The sequence below is a fragment of the Ictidomys tridecemlineatus genome, chromosome 3, assembly GCF_052094955.1.
Source record: "Ictidomys tridecemlineatus isolate mIctTri1 chromosome 3, mIctTri1.hap1, whole genome shotgun sequence".
NCBI classification, from domain to species: domain Eukaryota; kingdom Metazoa; phylum Chordata; class Mammalia; order Rodentia; family Sciuridae; genus Ictidomys; species Ictidomys tridecemlineatus.
Window position 1 is genome coordinate 94437087 of NC_135479.1, and position 23308 is coordinate 94460394.

General features: G+C 43.4%; 1 protein-coding gene across 1 annotated transcript; it reads right to left on the reverse strand.

Moving 5' to 3' along the window:
• Positions 1-405: 405 nt before the first annotated feature.
• Tm4sf1 (transmembrane 4 L six family member 1) lies at positions 406-8979 on the reverse strand. Its single transcript, XM_005325713.5, has 5 exons — positions 8454-8979; positions 6748-6837; positions 6510-6655; positions 3235-3415; positions 406-1226 (listed from the first exon to the last, which is right to left on the reverse strand). Exons 1-5 carry the CDS (start codon positions 8628-8630, stop codon positions 1212-1214), a joined length of 609 nt encoding a protein of 202 aa, XP_005325770.1. The 5' UTR covers positions 8631-8979; the 3' UTR covers positions 406-1211.
• Positions 8980-23308: the final 14329 nt, after the last annotated feature.

The window sequence follows — 23308 nt, forward strand, 5'->3', positions numbered from 1 at the left end:
TGTCAGCAGAGGACCCAGTGACCTAGAGTTGTCATGGCAATGGGGACTTGAAAGTCAGATGTCATCCTGCTGCCTGTCAGAAGACAAGAGGTGACCTGGATAGAACTCCAGAAACTTCTCTGGGATCCCCCAGTAAAACTGGAATGCAGGTGAGGCACGCTGTCCCTCTCCTCTCTGAGAGGGCCCTCTCTCTTCCTTGGGAGTGGCCCCCTTGCCTTCTCCTAGATCTTCTAATAAACTTATGCCCATTACTCTGAGTGACATGTCGGAAATCCCTCTGACTTGATCTCAAGAATTGGGGCTTGACGGGGGAGGGGGAAGGCCTCAGCCCTGTAACAGGAGCAAGAACCAGAAAGAAAAAAGGAGGAACTTTAAGGACCACAGAACAAAGCAACAACAACAAAATGGTAGCAAATACTTTATTTCATCAGGGACATTGCATTTGGGGAGTATTTCCTGTGGCTCTCAGTCTGAGCTCCTCTCTCCCATCTCCCCATGATGTGGGTCAACTGCTTTTCCGTCTCCCATCTTTCTTCTTGTCTGATGACCCAGGCCAGAAACTCTTTAAACACAGAATCCTCAGTACTTGTCTTTTAAAGGACAAAAGCTTTTCACGTGTCAGAAAAGCTTCGGATCTGTGGTGCTCACAGAACCAGCAGAGCCACGTGGTTTGGCTTATTCATTTGGGTCAAAGCATCGTGATCGGGCAAGTACTGGTCTCCCTCAGAACAGGAAGCAGTTCAAAAGGCCTCTTAGTAGACATCTGGGCATAGCAATGGGAAACACCATATAAACAGCGGAAAAAAAAAAATACATCTTCTCAGGTTTCTTGGTTTCTTCTTCATCTTAAAAAAAAAAATCTAGACATCTTTCATTTAAACACACACACACACACACACACACACACACACACACACAAGCAAATGTAATGTGCTTTTATCCTCAACGTTACAGATTTAACCTCAGACATGCTGAGGACTATCACTCAGTCTGTAAGTTACCTCCAGAGCATAGTTCATTTTCATATTTAAAAAAAAAAAAAGTTTAAGTTCAAACACTGACGTCATGTGAAGACGCCAGTTTTTATACACCTTTATAAAAGTAGAATATGCAGAGGATGATACACTAGTACAAAGTTTTACAATAATACAAGTAAAATATATAAATTACAATGAAATAGAGGAAGACTGTGGTTTGTCTGGGTGGTTCTTTCAGCAGTCATATCGCTGTAAAGAAAATGAAAGATGCATTAGTTTCTGATCAGGGCACATGAACAATGGCAATTCTCTCCTTTACATTCCTGTTTGAGCAAACACAAAACAATAATCTCAACTTCAGTGGAGCTTCAGCTAACCCCTGCTAGGGTGTAGTCAATGCCCATGACAAGTTTCCTAAACAAACAGGCCCCATTGTCTTCCCCAGTAAAGCTGCAGAAAGTGCTCATGGAAACCATGGGGTTTGTGTGGGGCTCTCCTTTTAAGGATTTAGAAGATAACGTCATGGGAGTCTCCCACTGAAAACTCAGTGTGGGTAGTTTTCCAAGTTAGGAGTTTCATGCCTGAAGCTCCTGGCTATCAGTTTCCTGGCCTGGCAGTTTAGCAAGCTATCCATAAGTGCTAAGGATGTGGTTTCACTATCGGCTTGCTACAGCAGAGCACCCCATCCTGTAGGCATTGCTATCAGATTCTTCAAGCACTCCAAGCTGCTCATAGCTGCTAGCTGCAACTGTAAAATGAAAGTTATTCCAACAGGTAGCCTTTCAAATTAAATGCTACCAAGTTAGCAACCCACTGTTCTACACAAAAGTCCTGTGCTTTGAAAGTATTTTTGTCTAATTACAAGCTAAGGGATCTGGTGCAGTGTCTGGGGAGAAGCCACTCCTACAGTGCAGGATGGAAACCCAGTGTCTTTGCCTAAGTTAGGGAAAATGTCACCTCCTGCCAAAACAACCACCAACTGACTTCTTATGCCTGTCCTCAGTGCCAGGATTCACCGACTTTAAACTCTGCTTCCTTGTGAAATTCGAGGCTAAAGAAAGGTCCATCAGAAGTCCCAAGAGGATTCTTTTCTGCAGCCCCCGATGTTGTGTCCTGAACACAGCCCACACCCAAAGGGTTCCCACTCGGTTGTTTTCCTGGAAATTTGGCAGGATCTCAAAGAAATTATTAGTCCCACTGTGCTTGCCTGATAAGGAAAACTAGATTTTTATTTTAACTTCCCTTCAAAAATTATAGAAAGTTTCCATTTATTTACAACCAAGGTTTTCATGGTTGCAATGAACTTTCAGTTTTAATTAGGTTTTTGCCTTATTTTAAAAGAAAGTTGAGCAAACCGGAAATAGAAGAGAATGGTTTGGAATATATAAATGAAATAAGGGTCAGTTTAACCAGAATCCCATTTCACAGACTAGGACCTAAAAGAAACTCTCCCCAAAATTAGACCAAAGCTTGACTTTTATAAATTCAATGGTATATATTTTTCAGGAGAATATAGAAACAAGAACTTTCCCCTGCTTCAAAGAAATGCATATTTCTCTCCTAAATCATATCCCCAGGAAACAAGTGCTTCCTGGTTTTCTTTCATGATGAAAGGTTTTTTTATAGCTGCTATTCAAAGGCTACTAGTACTTGGCTGCTCATGTACTTTTGTGACTCCTTGTTAGGAAGGAATGGTATAAAATCCAACAGGACAGTGAGCATAGTACCCGGTTAAGAGCAAGAGTTGTGGTTCAAGATGACCAAGGGTTTGAAGCCTGTTACTTCCTGACTAGGTCATCTTAGACATATTACTTAATCTCTGAATCAGAGTTTCATCTGAAAAGTGGGTTGAGTAATGAATGTGGCCTCTTCCTCACATGTACCATTTGGGAACATGAGATCGAGCAAAGAGAGGGTAGCCCAGACATGTCTTTTGTGTCTCTGCAACCAGAGCAGAGCGAGTAAAGGGAGCAATGGATTTGACCCTAAAGCAGGCACTGTGTCCATGGGCAGCATGTTCCTGCGCACATAGAGCTGACCGCAGAAATCCAACATGGCCCAGAGACCATGAGGGTCATGAAAGTCTGGGATTGAGAGCAAATGTCTTGGGTGCATTGCCACAGATGTGTTATAAGAACAAGTGCTGGTAGCCTGAGCAGATTTGGGTTTGTCTTTTCTCTTTGATGAAACAGAACAGTGCATCTTAGGAATGGAATATACCAGGACCAGGCCAGGACATAGTCACATAGGTTCTTACCTGTTGGCGAGAGCAGCAATAGCCACAGATGCCTCCAAGCACTCCATTTATTATTTGAATGAGACACAAGATGAATTCAATTCCACCAAGAGCCAAGAGGATAGAGAAGAGAGTTACATTCCACTCCACAATGTGCTTAGGCTCCCTGCACTGGGACCAGGTGGAGGTGTCCATCAGGTACCTGTGGGCAAGAGGGAAACTCTGACATGGGTCCACACCCAATGGGATAGCTCATGAGTTACTTTTTTTAATGGTGGTTAGAAATCCTCACCCTATAATGATGTTTATATTCTCTAACAGACATATGAATATTTGGAAACAAAAAATGCAAAACTGCCATGTTTAAAGCTATAAAACTCATGTATGTGTATAGATTGTATGGATGTGAACTAACAGCAGATGTGGAAAAGTGAAAACACTTCATATATTAAGGTAGTACAATTACAGAGAATATATATATATTTTTTTTACTCAGCTTTCCAAGTTGCTTAATTGCTGACTATGTAAAAGGCAGTTGAGTTAATATTTATTTAGTTATTGAGTTTAGTAATGTAAAATATTAATATTGAGTTAATATTAATTTAGAAAATATGATTTCTTTACATTAGTTTTTTGGAATTTTAAGATATGGATTTTAATCATTTCATTAAAACATAATTTGTTTCTTCTGAGAATTAGCCAAGTTCTGTATAATTTTGGAGGCTTAATATGCTAGTGTTTGGAGACTTAATATGCTAGAGTTTTCAACTGAGACATCATAAACAAAATTAGTTTTTGCTTTTAAGAAACAATTAATTTGCAGTGGGAAACACAGGTATTAAATCTGACCAATTTGAAGCCTTTTCTTCACTCTCAAGATGCTGTGCCCACACACTTAGAAGAACATGTAGCACACTAAATTCAAGACAATAAGAACAATGGAGTTCTCGGTATAAGTCGAACACCAAGCAGGAGGTGGGAATTTGATGGGGGAACTTATCATGGGTTCTGTCCTAGGAGAACCTTGTGTCTAAGGGAAGAGACAAGTACTGGCAGTCTCAATGCCAAGTGCACTGACTAGTTACTCTCAAGGCACTTAACCTAGAGAACATCTGTGGATGTACCTATTCAACAAGGCTGAGCAAGGTAGGAATTGGACCTTTTTGGCTCTGTATACCCAGCTGCCAGAACAGTATCTAGTACATAGTAGGTACCAGACACATTTTTAAAGTAGCTAAGTGATAAATAACTACCTGAAGTTACTTTGTGAAAAAAGGTCATCAAATTATGCTGAGGTTCTTTCATTTTTATATATACATATATACCCATATTGATATTATTATATAAATGATTTCAGGCATTTTCTTATACCTGGATATTATTCCTGCCTGAAAAACCACAACAACGACAACAACAACAACAACAACAACAAACTACAGCTCTGATTACCTTCCCAGAATTTCAGCCTTTGCTACATCACAGAACATTTGGAGTCTTAATGAAGTAGGATTTAATCATGTGGGAAAATCAAGAATTGACTTAACTCCACAAAGAAGTCTGGTACAATTCTTTCCTTATCACTTTTTCCTGCCCCAACAGAACAAAGCAGCTTGAAACTCAAGACATAACTGTGAAACAGCCCATTGAGTCAACCAGAGATTCAACTTACTGATTTAAAACAAATGCAAAAAACAAAATTCTGTCCTATCTCTGCCTCTCTACATCAGTGGAACAACAACAAAAAAAAATCTGTATTTTCAGGTCACGACATCAAAAATTCCTTGGCTTCATTTGGCTACTGGGAAACGAAACCAGTGGTGTGGGACTGTTAGTTCCTCCCATATTGAAGTCCCTGGACAGGCTCAAATGAAGACACAGAACAAGAGCTTCTTGCAGAGGCTAGAGCAGATGTTGGGAGGGGCACATAAACAACTATAAAATTTGACCACTGGTACTCCTAGCTCTCTCTGCATTCCAACTGCACAAATCACAACTTTTTTTAGAGTCAGTTTCATTCTGTAGTTTTGCATGTTTGCACAGACATGAGTGATCAATTTCCACTAGTACATTCAGTATGTTCAGAACAAGGATGGATTACATCAATGGCAATTTTGAAGACTAAAACTTAGAACTCCTGTAAGTGCCAATTTTCCTTCAGAGGCTACCTTTGTTTTGTGTTCATTGTGAGCTAAGTGAATAGCTAACACCTGTAAGGAACCAGCCTCTGTGGGAGCATTGCATGTATATTATCTCATTAATTCTCATAACAACTGCCACTGGTTTTATTTTTTACAGATGAAGGAATTGAGATGCAGAGAGGTCAGTTCACTTTTCCCTGTTTTTCGGAGAGGAAGTGTAACTAATTCTAAGTTCATGATCTCATGAAGTGGGGAGACATATACATATACATAGCATCACTAAATGCTATACAGGACAACACTCTTGATGATAGAAGGGCAATCCAAATTCACCAATACTATTTTCACTCAGGAAGTTCAAACCCAAAACTTTCCAAATTTAACTTTAAAAAGTTGAATCAGGAGATCAACTCAGGATCAACTCCTGCCAAGAGAAATCCGTGGCTCATTCATTACTACATACATCAGTTTCCTGTTTCTCTTCCTTTCTCTGTAAATGATCAAAAGGAGAGGCCAATGTAAAAACAATGGGAGCTCTTAAATTACTCTGATTATAAAGCTATATGGCCTCATAATTTTAAATAAAGGGTACATCATATATAGTTCTGATATTGTGTGTGTGACTGTGTGCCAATGGGGGTGGGTGTAGGATCTGCCCTGGGTTTTATTAAATTCATATAGTTGCCAATCCTATTATATAAGGATACTGTAGCATTGTCTTATAAAATAGTAAAATGTATCGCATTTAATCAATATAATTTATTCTGGTACAACACAGGACCTATCTGAGCACAAGTCCTACAGCGGGAATGCCAGGTTCAAATACTGACTACCACTTCCTAGCTCTATTGCCTTGGATAAGTTATCCACCTTTTTGGGCCTCATTTTTCTCATCTGTAAAATAAGATTAATAGTGGAAGTAACGCCAAGGGGTCATTATGAGGGCAAAATCCGTGAATCTATTAAAAAGCAAGTAGAACGTGGCCGAGTCAGTAACTGGCCCTCCACCCTAGGACACCTGTCGCCTGAACTGTGCCCATGTCAGTGTCAATCAAGGCTGGCTGGGTGGATGATGAATGGATACTTAGTGTGATGGGTCTGTCCCTTGATGTATGTGGTAAATAAGAACAGACCGTCGTGAACAGAACAATTACGTACTGTCCCTCGGTTTTGGCAAAGGTGTAGTTCCACTGGCCGAGGTAATCCTGACACAGGGGTCCTTCCGCGAGGCCCAGAGCTGCCACGATGACGCAGTAGCCGGACCCTGCAATTCCGATGAGAGCTGCCAGGACCGAAGAGAGCATCTAGGGAAGGAGAAACAAAAGCTGTGAGGCTTGGAGCCCCAGGGCCTCCCGCGGACGGATTCTGCCCCGTGCCAGCCCAGCAGAGGACCTACCGCGCATCTCTTGCCGCAGTTCTCCTGGCCACAGCAGCCGCAGCAGTCTTCCTCCTCCAGCCCGATGAAGACAAACGCCGGCAGGAACATCTGCTCAGGAAGCAAAAGGAAGTCACTACTGTCCTCCCAGGTTCATGGGGGCAGTCCCAGCATCCTTTAGTAAAATGGATTTACTTCTGATGGTGTCAACTGGCTTTAGGTTGAGGATCTCAAAGAATGAAAAAGTCAGAGAAACAAACTCTGAATGTAACATCTGCTGGTTTTCCTGTGATGCATCAAAGCACTTTTCAGGGGGCTGGGGTGGAGCTCCGATGGCTAGTGTGTTCACGAATTGAGGACCTGGGTTCCTTCCCCAGCTGGGGCTGGGGGAGCAAGCGAGGCTATAGAACGGAGGGGTAAAATACAACCTGTGTGCTTATTCAACAAAGGTTCATAACAGTTCCAGACACAAACTGTTTTGGAACCTTAAACCTTGTGGTAAAGTCTGACTCCCCCCCCCACTAGTAAAACATAGTAGATACCCACAAATCCTTAATAGAATAACTGAAACTATTTTGTAAGTGGGACAGATGAATGCTATCTATAACAAATATGATCTAGTTCTTTGAAGATACAAAACGTACTGTTTTAGCATAACAATAAAGCTCATTAAATAAGGTGAGGGGGCTGGGGATGTGGCTCAAGTGGTAGCACGCTCGCCTGCCATGCTGCAGCCCGGGTTCGAACCTCAGCACCACATACAAACAAAGAATGTTGTGTCCGCCAAAAACTAAAAAATAAATATTAAAATTCTCTCTCTCTTTAAAAAAATAAGGGGAGTTTGAAATATTTGGAGTTTAAAGCAAAAATGTTACATTACAGATTTTGATCCCGTTAATTCATATTAATTAAATTTGTATTAATGATTGCATGATAATAATGCTTAAACTCAAAGAAGATTTGGCCAGCTATAATGTCTTTTAGTGCCTTTTACTTGACTAAGAAAAATTATTCTGCATGGTATTAACACTTGCATAAAACTTCTCCTTAAAATTCTTAATCCCAGCATTTTGAAGTAACAAACTCAAGTTTGCCCACATTCTTTCCATGCTGAGGCTGAAGCTAATACTTTCAGCTCCTAGGTTGGCAGGCAAATTCCTTTTACTTCAATAAAAACAGACCTTGGGAAAAAAATAACACATTCCACTATTAACTTCAGACTCTGTTCTGCTAACTGTAGGATTTTTTTTTCTAGACACCACACCTCAGGAGAAAGTTTATATTCTTTCTTAATAGCAATGTACTCAATTCACTGTTTTTCCCCTGTCACATATGCCCAAGAATAAACAGCAGAGAATTTGGATCCCAAACTGTAAACTTAACCAGCCAACCCCTCCAAGCTCCCCAGAGCAAATGTTAACCACCCACTCTGGTGCCAGAAACTCCATGGTTAACTGAATATGGGTTTCCTAGCTGGAGAGTAAAAGAGTTTAACAACAACAACAACAACAACAACAACAACAAAATAGTTCACTTTCAGTTAAGATTTGTGAAATATTAATAATAATAAAAGTCTACCCTGACCTTTTGCAATCTGTTTTCAAAAGAATGAACAAAACAAGTCATTAGACTTGGAAATATGCATGACAGAAACTTTCCATGAAAATAAGGAACACTTCTGATCAACAGAGAAATTTCTGAGCTTATGATAATTGGGAAGGACTTACCAGCACGCCCCCTCCCACGATGCCGGAAAAGAACCACACGAAGCGGCTGAGGTGGTCATCAGAGGCATACTTGGTTTCCCCATTGGGAAAATAAAGCAAAATATTAGCTACGATGCAGAGGACGGCAAGCCACACCAGAGAATGTCCGATGCATCGGGCGCACTTGCCATAGCACATGGTGGCGGCTGGAACCTGTGAGGTTTCTGTCCCCCTTCTCCGCTCTGTCTTCGGTTGGTAATCCCCAAATCAAATGACAGCCCTCGTGTGTACAGAAAGCAAAAGCACTCCCCAGCTCATTCCTGCAACCTCTTAAATACTGGCAGTTCTTAGTCACCGGAGGATGAGGTCCTTTGCTTTCATTGGTCCTGATTGCAGGCTACCCTGGGGGTGGAGTGTGTGGAGGAAACGCCCTGCTCTTCAAATGAAATCTTGGGACAAGCGAAACCAGGGGCAGGACGTGAGAAACAGCTCCAGTCACCGGCAACAGAGAAAATGATTAATTCTCCACAAGGAATTCACTGTGCAACTCGTCCCCAGGATAAAGCATCCACAGGAAAGTCTAACTGAACTTTCCAGTAACTGCCAAGTATCCACAGCGTGGCTGTCTGGGTTGAGACTGAAAGGCAGCAGGCTCAGACCCTCCTCCTCCCAGCCATCTGGACGACCTCCAGGCGGAGAGAGGGCTCCGTGCTCACTTGTACCTCTGTGCTGATTTAATTTGTGACCTGGGGCAAGTTTCCTGAGCTCTGAGCTCCCTTCTTTGTCGGTTAAAGACAAAATGTTTCAAAATTACAGAGTAGCCTTCTTTCCTCTGTCCACAGCAAGCTCTGCAGGAGGGATCCTATAGCCCGGTCTTCCTGGACATCTGAGTCCAGAAGAAATCTGCGCCACACAGAGGTGGCATCTGTCAACACAATGGGCTCAGGCACTTTTATTCCTGAGTGTTGCTTTCAGGCAAAACCATGTTAGGAAGGGCCAAGGAAGGCCTCAGTGCTGGGGAAGGATAAGAGGAGGAGGAGAATGTAGGAGAGGAAGAGGAGGAGAAGAAGGAAGGAAGGAGGGAGGGAGGGAGGGCAGAAGGGAGGGAGGAAACAGACCAAACTGAAAAAAAAGACTTGGCAAGGCTAATAGAACATGGAATGATAGTGTCAGAACCCACCAACCAGGGCGTCCAGGGCGTGGAGGTGAACAGGTGATCCACCCAACTGGATCCCAGGACAAGATTTCATAGACTGCCGCCCCCCCCCCCCCCAAGGCAGAGACAAGCTGTGAGTCCCATGGTTCCTTGCAGAAGTCAGGGTTGGACATGGAATAAATTTAGCCCTTGAAGAGCAGTTGCAGGGTAGGAGTGGTGACCAGGTAAGGCCATGACTGGAGGGGCCCTATTATCAGGACAGGAAAAATGATATAGAAGAAAAGATGAAAAAGGCCAAGGTGGAAAGTTGTTATTTCTTAAAGAAGGTGAGCAGAGCCGATGAATCCTGTAACTTAGGATACCACCAGAGTCTGAAGGATTCAGCCTCAAACTAGAGAGGCAGGATGTGGACCAAATTTGATCGGCCTGGGAGAGCCCAAGAGGCAGTGTGGACGTGGACAGAGCATCCTGGCAGCGGTAAGACCATAATGTAGCCTGGCCTGAGGAAATAAATTAGCTTTGTCTTCAAATGCTTAAACCCTTACCTTCTTTTTTTTACCCATCCCTCTAGTCAGCAGGGCAGAGAGGAGGAGAGAGTGAGGGTCTCTAAAAAGACCCCCATCTCTGCTGTTTCTTCAATTTCGTGGCCTCAGGTGAGTCACTTACAGTCCAGGACCGTTTCCTCATTCCTAAAAAAGAGCAGGACTAGACAGAGGCACCCCACCACTTGTTAAGGGGTTCCTTATCAAGTTTGTGAGAATCTTCAATGATATTGATCCTCTCCCCAGAGAAAGAAATGAACATATATTCAAACAATCATATTTTTTCATTCTATTTCTGGGGGTTCCCAGATTCCCTGAAGCACAGTAGTGAAGTCTCTTCCACATTTCCCCAGGTGTGTCCTGTCCTGGTGGGGGACCACTAGAACTACACATGCAGATTTGGGGCCCCGCCCTCAACATAATGAACAGGAATTTCTAGGTGGGGTCCAGTAATCTGCAAAACTGAAAACCATTCTCAATGAGTCATTTGTTCCCTGGTGTTTGGGGATCGCAACCCCAGGTAAGTATTATTTGTACTAGATTTTCTAGGAGGCTGTGCCTGCCTCCAATGGCTGCCCAGATCCGGTCCACATGCGGTCAGGATGCAAACTGTGTTGGGGACACGCTGCAATTTTAAGGTTGTATGTAAGGAATTTTCAGACTTGAGCTGACAGAATTCACTCATAATGAGGAGTCCCTTCTCCTTACCCACCCTCCTGTCCTTCTGTGAAGCACCCTTTGCTTCTGCCCTTCTAATGATCACCCTGGAAGAAGCAAGGTCTTTTCTGGTTAGGCTCCTGGCTTATCTGAAATCCCAAACATTCCCAAATCTGGAACCCGATCCTGGAAGGGATGCCACAAGTGGAAAATTCCACACCTGACCTCCTGTGATAGGTTGCATCAAAACAGAAATACACTGAAAATATTGTATACTATTACCTTAAGCTATGTGTGTAAGTTACATGGGAGATAAAAGTGAATTTTGGATTTAGCCTTGGGTCCCTTCCCCAAGAGATATCATTATGTATATGCAAATATTCCAAAATCCAGGTTACTTCTGGTCCCAAGTATTTTGGATAGGGGATACTTTCTCAAAGACACTCTCCCTGAAGACCTATATGATGCTCTGCCCCCATTAGTTACTCTCTAGTACATTGCCCTGGTCTGTAATTATCACAGAGTTTATCCCTGAAATTATTCTTTGTATTCATTTGCTTCCTTTTCTATTTCTGTCTCCCCCCCCCCTTCTGATGCAATTCCAGCGTCTTCTGCCTTGCCCACCATTGTTTCCCCCCATGATAGGAGCTCAGTAAATATTGTCGACTTGTCTAGTGAATAATACAAGGGAATCAGTGTGCTGTTAAACCTCCTCTTACCAGGCCGATGGCTCATTCCCTCCACCCTCAATTCTGTCGCGCCTCTCGGTGAGCTCAGAATCTCATCACAAAGTCCTCGTAACTGCTCACACTGTTGCTTGCAGGCCTTGCCACTGCCAGGCTATTTGTTTTAACTGGAATTCTTAATCACTGTGTATCTCAGTTATTATCATTCATTTACTCACCAGTACTTATTGAATTCCAATTAGTTTTATATTTCCTAAGTGCTGGGAATGCAGCAATAAACAAAACAAAACTCTGACTTTAAGGAATGTCTACTTGTTATCTTTTGAATCTGGAATATTCCCCCAAGAGCTCATGAATTGAAGGTTGGTCCCCAATGCAGCAATGTCCAGAGGTGGGACTTTGGGAAAGTGACTAGATTGGGAGGGCTCTAATTTAATCAGTAGACTAATTCACTTGATGGATTAATAATTTGAATGGACTACTGGGAGGAGGAGAAAAGGTAGGCAAGGGGGTCATGGTTGGAAGAAGTAGTTCACTGGCAGAGCTCTTGGGACTATATCTTGTTCCTGGTCCCTTCCCCCACTCCTCTATTTCTCTCCACTTCCATCCTTTCTCTCAAGCAAGGTGTCTGCTCCATTTATGATACCTTTTATTTACTTTCCTGAAATTCCACCCCTCCAGTACATGTTAGATCCCTTTGCTGTCTTTCATGACAAAATGTTAAATACTAGAGTTCCTACAGTTATAGGACAACTCACTCCTCTTGTTTCTCTCTGATTATCACCATGAGGAGAGATGCTTTTATCTACCACACCCTTTCTCCATAATGTTTCTGCCTTGGACTCAGCTGACTAAGTACCTAAATCCATGAAACTGTGAACCAAAATAAGTCTTTCTTCTTCCAAGTTGTTTTTCTCAGGTAAAGTAACACAAGAGGATCAACACACCATTCTATTGAGAGAGAGAATTTTAAAATAATCATAAGTCAATAAAATACAGAGTGTCTTAGATGGTGATAAATGTAGAATAGGTGGAAGATGGTGGAGACCTTACTGAGGGAAACCCTTTGAGACAGAATAATCATAGAATCTACCTCACAGAGTTGTGATCTGCAGAAGTAAGTCAACGTGTGTAAACTTGAAGCATGTCATTAGCAATCACTCAACAAATGTTACTTACTGTTTCCACCCACATTTTTTTTCCTCAGGCAAGATGTCTCGGCTTCATTTATGATGCATTTTATTTACTTTTCTGGGATTCCATCACTCCAGTGGATGTTGGATCACTTTATTATCTTTCTTGACAATTTTTTAAATACTAAAGTTCCTACCATTATAGAAAAACTCACTTGTATCTCTCTCAACCTCCATGGAATCACCCTCTATCCCTGGCTACTTTTGGAAGGAGCAGTTTTATTACTGTGCAATAGAACTGCTGGCCCCTGAGCACTGGGCATGAGTTTTAACCCCACGTTTAAGTATCTAGTCCCACTAGGAGGAAGGCCCTGTGTCTCCTGTCCTGGTCTATCCAACCGTGCCTTGTTCTCTGGCTGAGCTCAGTAGTTCTTTCAGGACGCCTTCTGTCACATCCCTGCCTGCCTCCTGCCCCTGGCCATTTATGACTTCACTTTGTGCTTCACATTCCACACTCATATGGCAACACCCATTAGACCATGATGTAGGAGTATATATTCTCAGCCTCCCCAGCTGCTCTGAGGTATCAGGGAGCAGGGACCTTCTATTTTCTTCTTTGTGGACCCGACAGTTAGCATAGTGTGAGGTATATAGCTGGCGGTCAATGAAAGTTGCCAAATGTTCAAATGAATAGGGAAGGTCAAGTAGGTTCACTTCTAAGATTATGTGCTTTTAAGCAAAATTAAAATAATTTATGAAAAGTTAGGCAAAATTGACATTTATTATATTTAAATTTGGAAATTTTAGTCTTATTCATAATTCACATAAGCAGCTGGAATAGGCTTTGTGTGTCTGTGGGTGTGCGAGTGTGGTGCTGGGGATAGAAACTAGGGTCTCATGAACACAAGGCAAAGTGCTCCACTACTGGGCTACATGTCCAGCCCTTTAAAAATTTTATTTTGAGTCAAGGAATTGCTGAATTTTCCAGGCTGGCCTGGAACTTGATCCTTCTGCCTCAGTCTCCTGAGTGGCGGGAATTACAGGTGTAATCTGGATTTCCTGCAGAGTTGGTTTCCCCTTGGCCCTGAGTCCCGTCACCCCGCCTGCCTTCTCATCTTTGGACTTCATAGTGAAGGCCCTTTTGGTTTAGGTTGCTGAAGTGGCTTCTGTTACTTGCAATCAAAAAGTTCTAATAAGCATGGTCTTTACCTATGAATCATAACATCTGTCATATAAATGAGCAAAAAATTTAAATAAGCGACAGGAAATCTGGGTTCAGATCTTTTTCTTAGTATCTCACAATTACGTAGAATCATAGAGTATTGGTGTTAAATCTTTTCTTTTTTTTTTAAAGAGAGAGAGAGAGAGAGAGAGAGAGAGAGAGAGAGAGAGAGAATTTTAATATTTATTTTTTAGTATTTGGCAGACACAACATCTTTTTATGTGGCGCTGAGGATTGAACCTGGGCTGCACGCATGCCAGGCGAGAGCGCTACCACTTGAGCCACATCCCCAGCCCTGGTGTTAAATCTTAAAGGTAATCTGATTCCACCACCAAAAAGATAGATGACTTTAGGAAGGGTTTTTAACTCTGTGGGCTTAACTATAAGATGGCCACAGTGATCCATAAAGGGGTGAGAGTTGAATGATGTTTGTGCCCCATGGAGGCTTCCTTCAACATAAAAACCATGCCCAGATGGTCTGTACTCCTTATGGTTATCTCTGTTGTTCATTTGATGTACTGAATATGGCTTCAAGAATAATTCCAGGGGAAACTCCCTTTGATAGTATCAAGCATAAAAACACAGGTTCTTATATTGAAAGAAGCCTCCATGGAGCACAAACATCGTTCAACTCTCACCCCTTCATGGATCACTATGGCCATCTTATAGTTAAGCCCATTAAAAGCCCTTCCTAAAGTCATCTAGCTTGTTGGTAGTGGAATCAGATTTCTTTTAAGATCTAACACCAATACTCTCTGATTCTATGTGCTTGTGAGATACTAAGAGAAAGATCTGAACCCACATTTCCTGTCTCTTATGTTTCTTGCTCATTTATATGACAGACATTATGATTCATAGGTAAAGACCATGCTTATTAGAGCTTTTTGATTGCAAGTAACAGAAGCCAGTTCAGCAACCTAAACCAAAAGGGCCTTCATTACGAAGCCCAAAGATGAGAAGGCAGGCGGGGTGATGGGACTCAGGCCCAAGGCGAACCCAACTCTGCAGGAAACCCAGAATGCTCCACTCATCCTCCTCTTTCTATCCATATACTTTATTCTTTGTACTGCCGACTCTGCTTCTCAGTTCACACAAAAGAATATGGCTGCTCATTTCATTTCAAGAGACTCAATCCAAGCCCAGATTCTGATGGAGGCAAGACTGGGATGGGCCCACCAGTGGGTCACTATGGGTCCTGGAACCATCTGCAGCCAGTTCCTGAGTCATTGTTCTCAGGAACAGGTGAATATGAGGCCAGGCAGTGAAGCCAGTTACTTTTCTTTATTTGAAACTAATCAGAGCATTCATGCCCAGGAAAGGAAGGTAGAGGAAAGAAACAGTCTGAAGACATCTCACAGCCTCATGGCTTTTCCCTGGCTATAGGCCACAGTTCAGTATATTCCAATCAAAATAAACTTCTTGGCCCAACTAAAGCCAGAGTTCATCTTTACCTTCATCCCCTCACTCCTGGATTGGCTCAGTTCCCTCTGGTAGTTTTAGTTGTACATCTTGCAGCCGCCATCTTGGTTGATGGATCAAGCCAGGGAATCCCTCAGGCCTCACTTGCCATTTTCACCTCCTCCATTTTTACCTCCTCCATTTTCACCTCTGCTGAAGATGCTGGGTCTCAGAGCTCCAAAGGACTGAGCTTATTTACTCCTGTGAGATGGCAGAGATGAGGGCATCCAGAGTGAACCTGAGACAACCAATGCATAAATTCTTTGAGGGAGAAGGCTCTTGTTTCTGAGTTGAGTATCATTTCCTTGGGTTTTATAATAGCTAGAGACTGACATGTGAGATGTGGACAGATTCAAAGACCACCTCTGTGGCTTTCTAAAACTAATCTACCTTTTAAACATCCCTATCCTGAGTCACCAACTGATTCTAATGTACTGATGTAGGCTGTCCAAATTTCTAGTTTTATAAACGAGGCTACAAGATCCAGAGAGGTTCATTTCAGTTGAGAAGAAAAGGAAAAGGTAAAAATAAACAAAAATAAATCCTAAAACATTAAAACTGATGAATTCATTTGTTTGTGTGTTTTGAGCTTGATTGATCAGGTGGCTTTCTTTGTGAGGCCAAAGAAGCTGCAGATTTCCAAACTTCCTCCTTCAGGGAAACCAGGTCCTCCTTTAGAAAAGTGGGAAGCCTTCCTCCTGCTGGCTTACCTCCCCAGGTCCCAGCTTCCTGTAGGGAGGGTGGCAACTGCTCAGGGTTCCTGGGTAACACTTAACTGCTTCCTGTGCATTCAGGGGCAGGAGGTGGGAATAGGAGGAGAACAATTGAATGGTGCATTTTACACACATATTCCAATCACTCCCTGGTTGTAGTTGAACTTGACAGTTCCCTTGTAGGAAGGGTGCTGTTCACAGGTGAGGAAACCAAGGCTCATGAGGATTAAGTGTGCAGGCCAAGGTCACAGGTCTAGCAAGTGCATGGTCTGGATTCCTCTTACGCAGGTCCCCCTGACTGAGACATTCACACTCTTCTCTGCACACCTTTGGCTCATCTTCACGACTTCTGTTAGGTAGCAGCTAACAGTGAGCAATGAGATGCATGGTGAGGTCACAGATTTTTCTTGAAGTTACTCTTAAAGTTTTCTTTAAGTTACTGCCAAGGCAGATGAGTCAATCATTCATAGCAGACAACTTCTAGGGAAATATCAGTACACAAACCTTGAGGATAAACAAATGTGAAAGAGATGATGAGGGGGAGTGTCTCAAAAAAGAAGGATTCATGGGACTAAGTCTTAACTGGACCCATAAAAGTCAAGATGAGGTGCCAACTGTCTCCTACCAGCTCAGAAGGGGAGATTCTTTAGTGGTGCAGGTGCACTAAGGTAACCTCCAACTGGCCACTGACCCCAGTGCCCGCATTAACAGGGATTAACTCGAAGATGAAGCCCCATGAATAACATGACCACCATGACAGTTCTGGAGAGGACCAACTAGGGTCAAAAACTCCACAGTCTGATGTGATGTGAAGGAGGAGTTGAATGTCTGACTGGCAAAGAGTGCATAAGGTGTTCCCCAGTTCTCAGGGCAAACATGAAGCAGTAATGAATTTGAAGCACTCTCAAGAAGGACAGTGGGCCTTCTCCATCAGTGCTCTCTGCTTGAACCTCACTTTGGTTTAACTTCCTTCTCACCTCACTTCCACTCTACTGCCACTTTTAATAAAGTTCTCTTGCACGACTTTTGGTGTCGACTTTAAGTTTTCTTTCATGGGAACACAAGAACTGAGGTTTGGAATTTCAGCTCCCTGCTCTCCTGTGACACTTTAGGGTACCTGCTTCTGATGAAAAACATTGGCCAGAATTAGGAGCCTCTTATCTGCCACTTTTGAATGAGATGATTTTGAGATTCATCACTTGGGTTCTACTTTCACAGGATAAATCATTTTAGGTTAATCTGGCATCGTTCAAATAAGATGCTCCACCCGTGTGGTGAGACTCTGGTGAATGGGTCGGAGCTGAAGCATGGCTCATGGTCAGTAAGCTTGGTTGTACTGTAACAAAACGGAAGCGACAAGAGATGTGCACAATTAAAATAATTTTTTTAAATGAATTTTCTGCAATAGAGGAGAGAATTATTAAAGCCTATTTTCATTTCCTTCCAGGGTCTAACTAGTGAAGGCTTTCCCCACCTGTCCTCCTGCCCTGAGGCCAGAACACTCCCTCTCCTGCTTTCATGCCATTGACAGCTCAGCCCTGCAGAGCTTCTGTCAGCAGGGAGTGAACAGTGCCACGGACCAAGAAGTGACTGTGCTTGGTTCACAGCTGTTCTTTAAACATCACTTTCTCAGGATCCCTGGTGACAGTGGAGCTTTTTAATGTGGTCAAGTTCTGAATATAAAAGTGTACATTTGCTCCACCATCTCTGTGACTCCTGCTCTCCTGCAGAGTCAGGATGAAGCGTAAGTAATAGGTAATGTGGTCATTCTCCAAGTGTCATTCCACGGTGGTGAGCTCAGGCTCTGCTCAGACCTCAAGACCCTGCCGCTCTCAGTCAAACTGGTTTTTGTGGCTGTCAAACTCCAACATGGCAAACTTCCCACTGATACTGAATGAGCAGAAAACTCAGATTACTGCTGATTTTGCCAGAGGGAATTTTATCAAGAACAGTCTTATAGTGGTGGGGAGTTGAGACTCAGGGTGTGTGTGTGTGTGTGTGTGTGTGTGTGTGTGTGTGTGCGCGCGCGCGCATGCGTATGTGTGCCTGCCTGTCTTAGACACCAAGGAAGCATGACAGATTGTGATGGGCTGTGATTTCGCTGCTGGCCAAGGTGGGCAGCTGACCCTCCGCCCCCTTCCTGTTCTCAGTCTCTGCCTGGCATGGATGCCGGAGGCCTGAGTTTGGAATAAGCATTACCCTGGCGTCTAACATAAACACCATGCCTCATATTTCTTCCCAAGAAAGGGAGTGCAGATTCTAAGTAGCTGAATCATCTGGGGACAACTCCCTTCATTGTGTAGGTTACAAAAACATAGTTGCTTATTATGGGAACCCAGATGGGAAATCCATTCCACATTCAGGTTAGACCGTTAGCCTGGCCGGTTTTAAATGACTAAAACATGATTTTTTTTAAAGAATGCCTTCACAGTGATTCGGAATTCCTTTTTGAAGAGCTGAGAAAAAAATTGAGCAAGAGTTATGAAGGGACTGAAGGAAAGGACCAATTTGCAACATAAAAATTACCTGGGGTACTTAGAACATGTTTATTTCTTGCTCCCAAAGCAATCAAATAAGCTGATGTGTTGAGACCCTTCAGGGTGACTGTCCCTGAGAGTATTAAGTCAGGAATTGGGGGTGACTGGTGAGAGAAGGGTTATTAAAAACAAGCTCGGGTGGAGTCTCCGTGGTACTTTGGCAGGAGCAGGTCTGTGGTCCTCAGTGCCCCTCATAGGCCCTCCAGGGGACAAGGGTGACTGCAGGACCTCATGCTTCCTGACCTCCTCCTCTCATGCCCTGTCTTCTCAGTGGCTCTGGTGTCATCAGAGATGACTTGATGATTTTAGGAGTGAAAGCGCCAAAGAGTCACAACATCTAGGTTTGGCACCAGGCTTAGGGAGCTCCATTCTGGCTTTTTTTTTTTCTTTAATGAAGAAAGAAGAACACAAACAAGTGGAAAACCTTCTATTCCCTTCTAGAATCAAATACAGATAGGTGGCAGGGATTTATTTCTTCAAGCTTTTCACAGAACAGAAAAGGACACTCAAAAAAAATTATTGGGGGGGATTCTTAAGAGGAAATAAATATTACCATAAGAAAATGAAGATCTCTGACAAATTCACTTTTTTTAAGAGAGAGAGAGAGACAGAGAAAGAGAGAGAATTTTTTAATATTTAATATTTATTCTTTAGTTTTCGGTGGACACAACATCTTTATTTTATTTTTATGTGGTGCTGAGGATCGAACCCAGCACCCCGCACATGCCAGGCGAGCACGCTACCGCTTGAGCCACATCCCCAGCCCAAATTCACTTTTTATTTTATTTTATTTTTTAAAGGGAATGTGGGGCAGGATTCCCCCTCCCCACAATTTTCATTCTTCAGCCTGAGGCTCTGATCCACCTGAGGTTCATTCAGTCGACAATATTTCCTGAGCAGCCTCTGTGTGGCTGGCCTGAGTGTCCCCCTAACTCTCCCAGCAGCTCTGAGGTGGTCACTATTTAACCCACAGGCCACAAAACTACACTGGCTCAAGTGACTTTTCCACAACTTGGCCTCACAACTTGGCCCCATGAGGGCAGCCTTCACTGGGCACCAGGCCAGGGATAATTGCTCCTAATGAAGAACAGTAGGAATTAGTCACGAAGCACAAGTTTTGACTTCAAATTCCTGACAGCGCTACAAACCCAAGTAATGTGATAAAAAATTACATGTCATTTGCATTCTTTGTACCAATGTGAAACTGGTGGTATCTTAAGTGTCAGTGGTCCCCAGTCCCTGGAGTTCCCAAAGTGGCAAAGGGAATTTTTGAATTATTTCCAGGTGTTAAAGGTGAAGTCTAACAAGAATTGTTTTCTGGGGCTGGGAATATGGCTCAGGGTGTAGCGCGCTCGTCTGGCATGCGTGTGTCCCAGGTTCGATCCTCAGCACCACATACCAACAAAAATGTTGTGTCCGCCGAGAACTAAGAAATAAATATTAAAAATTCTCTCTCTCTCTCCTCTCTCACTCTCTCTTTAAAAAAAAAAAAAGAATTGTTTTCCTTTGAAATAATTTCAAGCTTACTGAAAAATTGCAGGAATAGTACCAAAACCTCCCATATATCCTTTCCCTATATCTATAGGCTGTGGTGAGGCTGTCTCTCACTCCTGTCCCTCTGTCTCCTGCCCACCCATGCTTTGCCACAGACCCTGCATGTCAAGCTACCTCTGTCTCTAGGACCTGTGAGGGTATGAAATTGTCTTCCTGAGCCTCTGCATTTTGCCATATTTATTTTGTCATTTGCTATATAACCAATATGATGATCAACATCAGGAAAATCAACAAAATAGTCATAACCACAGTTCATACTCGAATTTCACTAATTGTCCCGGAGATTTTTTTTCCCCTCTGGTCCAGCATCCACTCCAAGGTCACATCTTGTGTTTAGTTGTTAAGTGTCCTCAGTCTTCTTCCCTCTTGCACATTTTCTCAGTCTTTCCCTACAGCCATCACCTTGATACGTCTGAAACTTGCATTCAGCTTTGGAAAGAGTATTACAGAAGAGTCTGTTTTCCTTCTCCACATGGCACAGTCACTGACCACAAATAAGCCAGCAGTTTGAAATAGCTGACACTTATCACATCGCAGTTCAGTGGGTCAGGATGCTGGAATATTTTGTGCAAAAGTTGTGTGTTCTTTTATGAGATGATCAGTATGGGTACTCTACACTGTGATTGAGGTACAAACGAGAGCCAAGTCCTCATGTTGAGGTCCTGTTGGGAAAGGGAAACCCGCTGAGGTATTGACAGAGTTTATCTCCTTGGGTTCCTAAGGCTCACTCTTCTTCAGGAAGAAGATCTTGAGCAGGAGATCAAGATTCCTGAGCAGGTCCTAGCAGGACGAGTCCAGTATGATGTTAGATAGTCACTGGAGTGACAACCCGCTACCTTAGCCATCTGCTATTAATTAGAAGCCAGTAACTCAGAGAAGGGGGTTTGTGAACTTCAGGAGGCAGTTGTTGTGGGGGTATATGAAAGTCTGATGGTGTCCTGTTGACAGCTGCTCACCTCTTTCTGCTGGTGATGTTGTCATGAATCCCTTGACTAAGGTGGCATCCACCATCCTCCTCCAGGGTGAAGTCACTTTCTTTTCATAAGTATATTTATAGGGAGATACTTTGGGGCAATGTCAACATTGCATTTTCATCAAATTTTAAATTAATTAATTAATATGTATGATCTCATCCATCCCTGGTTTATCCAATGAGTTATAGCTCATGACTAATACCCAAATTGTCCCAGACTTGTCCTGTGAAACCCTGTGAAAGCCAACTCCTGTGTCCTTTTAGCAGGGATCCATCATCCTCAGAACACTTTCTTATTTTCTGGCTGTATTGTTTATATATTTTTTTTATTTTCTGCATATTATGCATAGTGTTTGGACATCTGAAAAACCTTTCTGGTTGGGAGAGATTGTCCATTTCCACGTTCAACTGTTCTTTAGAGAAGGCAGAAGGCTCAGCCAGGTGCATGGCTTCAATATGCAACCTAACCAAGCCAGACCTTGTCCCCTATGTTGGGCCTGCACTCCAGGAGGCAATATGTCCCTGTTGCACCCCAAGGCCAGGCACCAGGCAATTAGGACCGCCTCTACAGTTTAGAACCTGCCAAAATTATTCAGCTACCAACCCTAAACTTTACCCTGCCCTAAACTTTAACCAATGAAGGCTGCGGGGAGGCTGTCCCTCACTCCTGTCCCTCTGTCTCCTGATCACCCATGCTTTGCCACAGGCCCTGCATGTCATGCTTCCTCCTATCTCTATGACTTGTCAGGATATAAAATTGTCCTCTTGTGCCTTTCTTTTGTCTTCTTTTAAGCATCCCCTGACTGATCGTCTCATAAAAGGACACACAACTTTGGCACAAAGTATTCCAGAATCATATTTTCTCTGTTTCAGTCCTGAAACCAACCATTGCTCCAGAGACCCTCGGTTTCTCTTACTGGAGGATGGTATTTGGAAACCAATATCTGGATGCCAGGTCAATTTGACTTCCACCTGTGGTATTGACATCTGTGATGCAGCTGGCTCCCATCAGACCCAGCCCAAGGCTGGAGGCAAAACGGTGTGAACTAAAATCCTGGCCACTGTGGACAAGTTGTGAGGCCCTGGGAAAGTCACTTGAGCTCTTGTAGTATTGTCCTGTGGGTGGTAGTTAAAACTGTAACCACCTCAGAGCTGCTGTGAGGGTTAGAGAGGCTGCTCAGTAAATATCTGCTGACTCAATGAGGCTCATGTTGATCAGTGCCTCTGGCTAAATAATGGACATGGCTGGGGGTGGGGGTGCGGGGTTCTGCTCCCCTTAAAAAAAAAAGTGAATTTGTCAGAGATCATCATTGTCATGTGGAAATAATTCCCTTGGAGAATTCCTCCCAATAACCTTTTTGAATGTCTTTGATGTACTGTTAAAAGCTTGAAGATTAACAAATCCCTGTGAACTGTCTATGTGATTCTAGAAGGGGCATAAAGAAGTTTTTCATTTTTTTTTTATGTTCTTCTTTCTTCATTAAAGAAAAAAAAAAAAGCCAAAATGGAGCTTCTATAAGCCTGTTGCCAAACCTAGATGTTATGCGATGGCAGGTCATCATCCTGGGTGCTGTGGGCACAGTCCCCATCTCCTTCCAGCCAAAGTCCCTCCTTGGCCACCTGTTGCAGGGATGCTGAGGGTGTCAACCGGCCACAGCCAGCTCTCCCTGGTGCTGAAGGCTGTCTCCTAACTCCCTGAGGGCAGCCCACTTCTAAAGACTGAAAAGGAAGATACATCTAGCCTACAGGCCTCAAAGGGGACAACCTGGTAGGGCCACCCCAGCTCCAGAGCTCCTGTGGGCCTGGCCCATGCACCTACCTCACAGTTCTCCTCCTGTGCTGCCCAGCACACCCCCTTGCTCCTGACCTTACATGTGGTGATCCCAGGGTTCTCCCTGAGAACCTGAAAGCTCTTCTCTACCCAGGATCTTGTCCCCAGAAACCAGTCTTCAGCATGGACCTCCCTCACAGCCCACCTGCCTCCTCCGAGCTCTGGGCTGCCTGGCTACATTGCCCCTCCTTCCCGTGGAATGTAGGCAGGAACATTTCTGATCCATTGGAGTAAGGATTTTAAAATTTGGATTTTTAAAAAAGAATGAAGCAACAGAACCTCGCCCAAACGAAATGAGGTGGGGCAGCACATTATGGAGAAAGAGGCTTTGATGAGGAAAGCTGCTTGGCGCATAGGGGGTCAGGAAACAGAGACAGAGGGAGGAAGGGGCTGCAGGAGCACACACGCCCTGTC

Excerpts from the sequence above, each read along its gene's own strand:
- Tm4sf1 (XM_005325713.5), bottom strand. The coding sequence starts at position 8,630 with ATGTGCTATGGCAAGTGCGCCCGATGCATCGGACATTCTCTGGTGTGG. Across the intron at positions 6,838-8,453 it reads TCGTGGGAGGGGGCGTGCTG|ATGTTCCTGCCGGCGTTTGT; the intron begins GTAAGTCCTTCC and ends CTTCCTGAGCAG. Across the intron at positions 6,656-6,747 it reads ACTGCGGCAAGAGATGCGCG|ATGCTCTCTTCGGTCCTGGC; the intron begins GTAGGTCCTCTG and ends CTCCTTCCCTAG.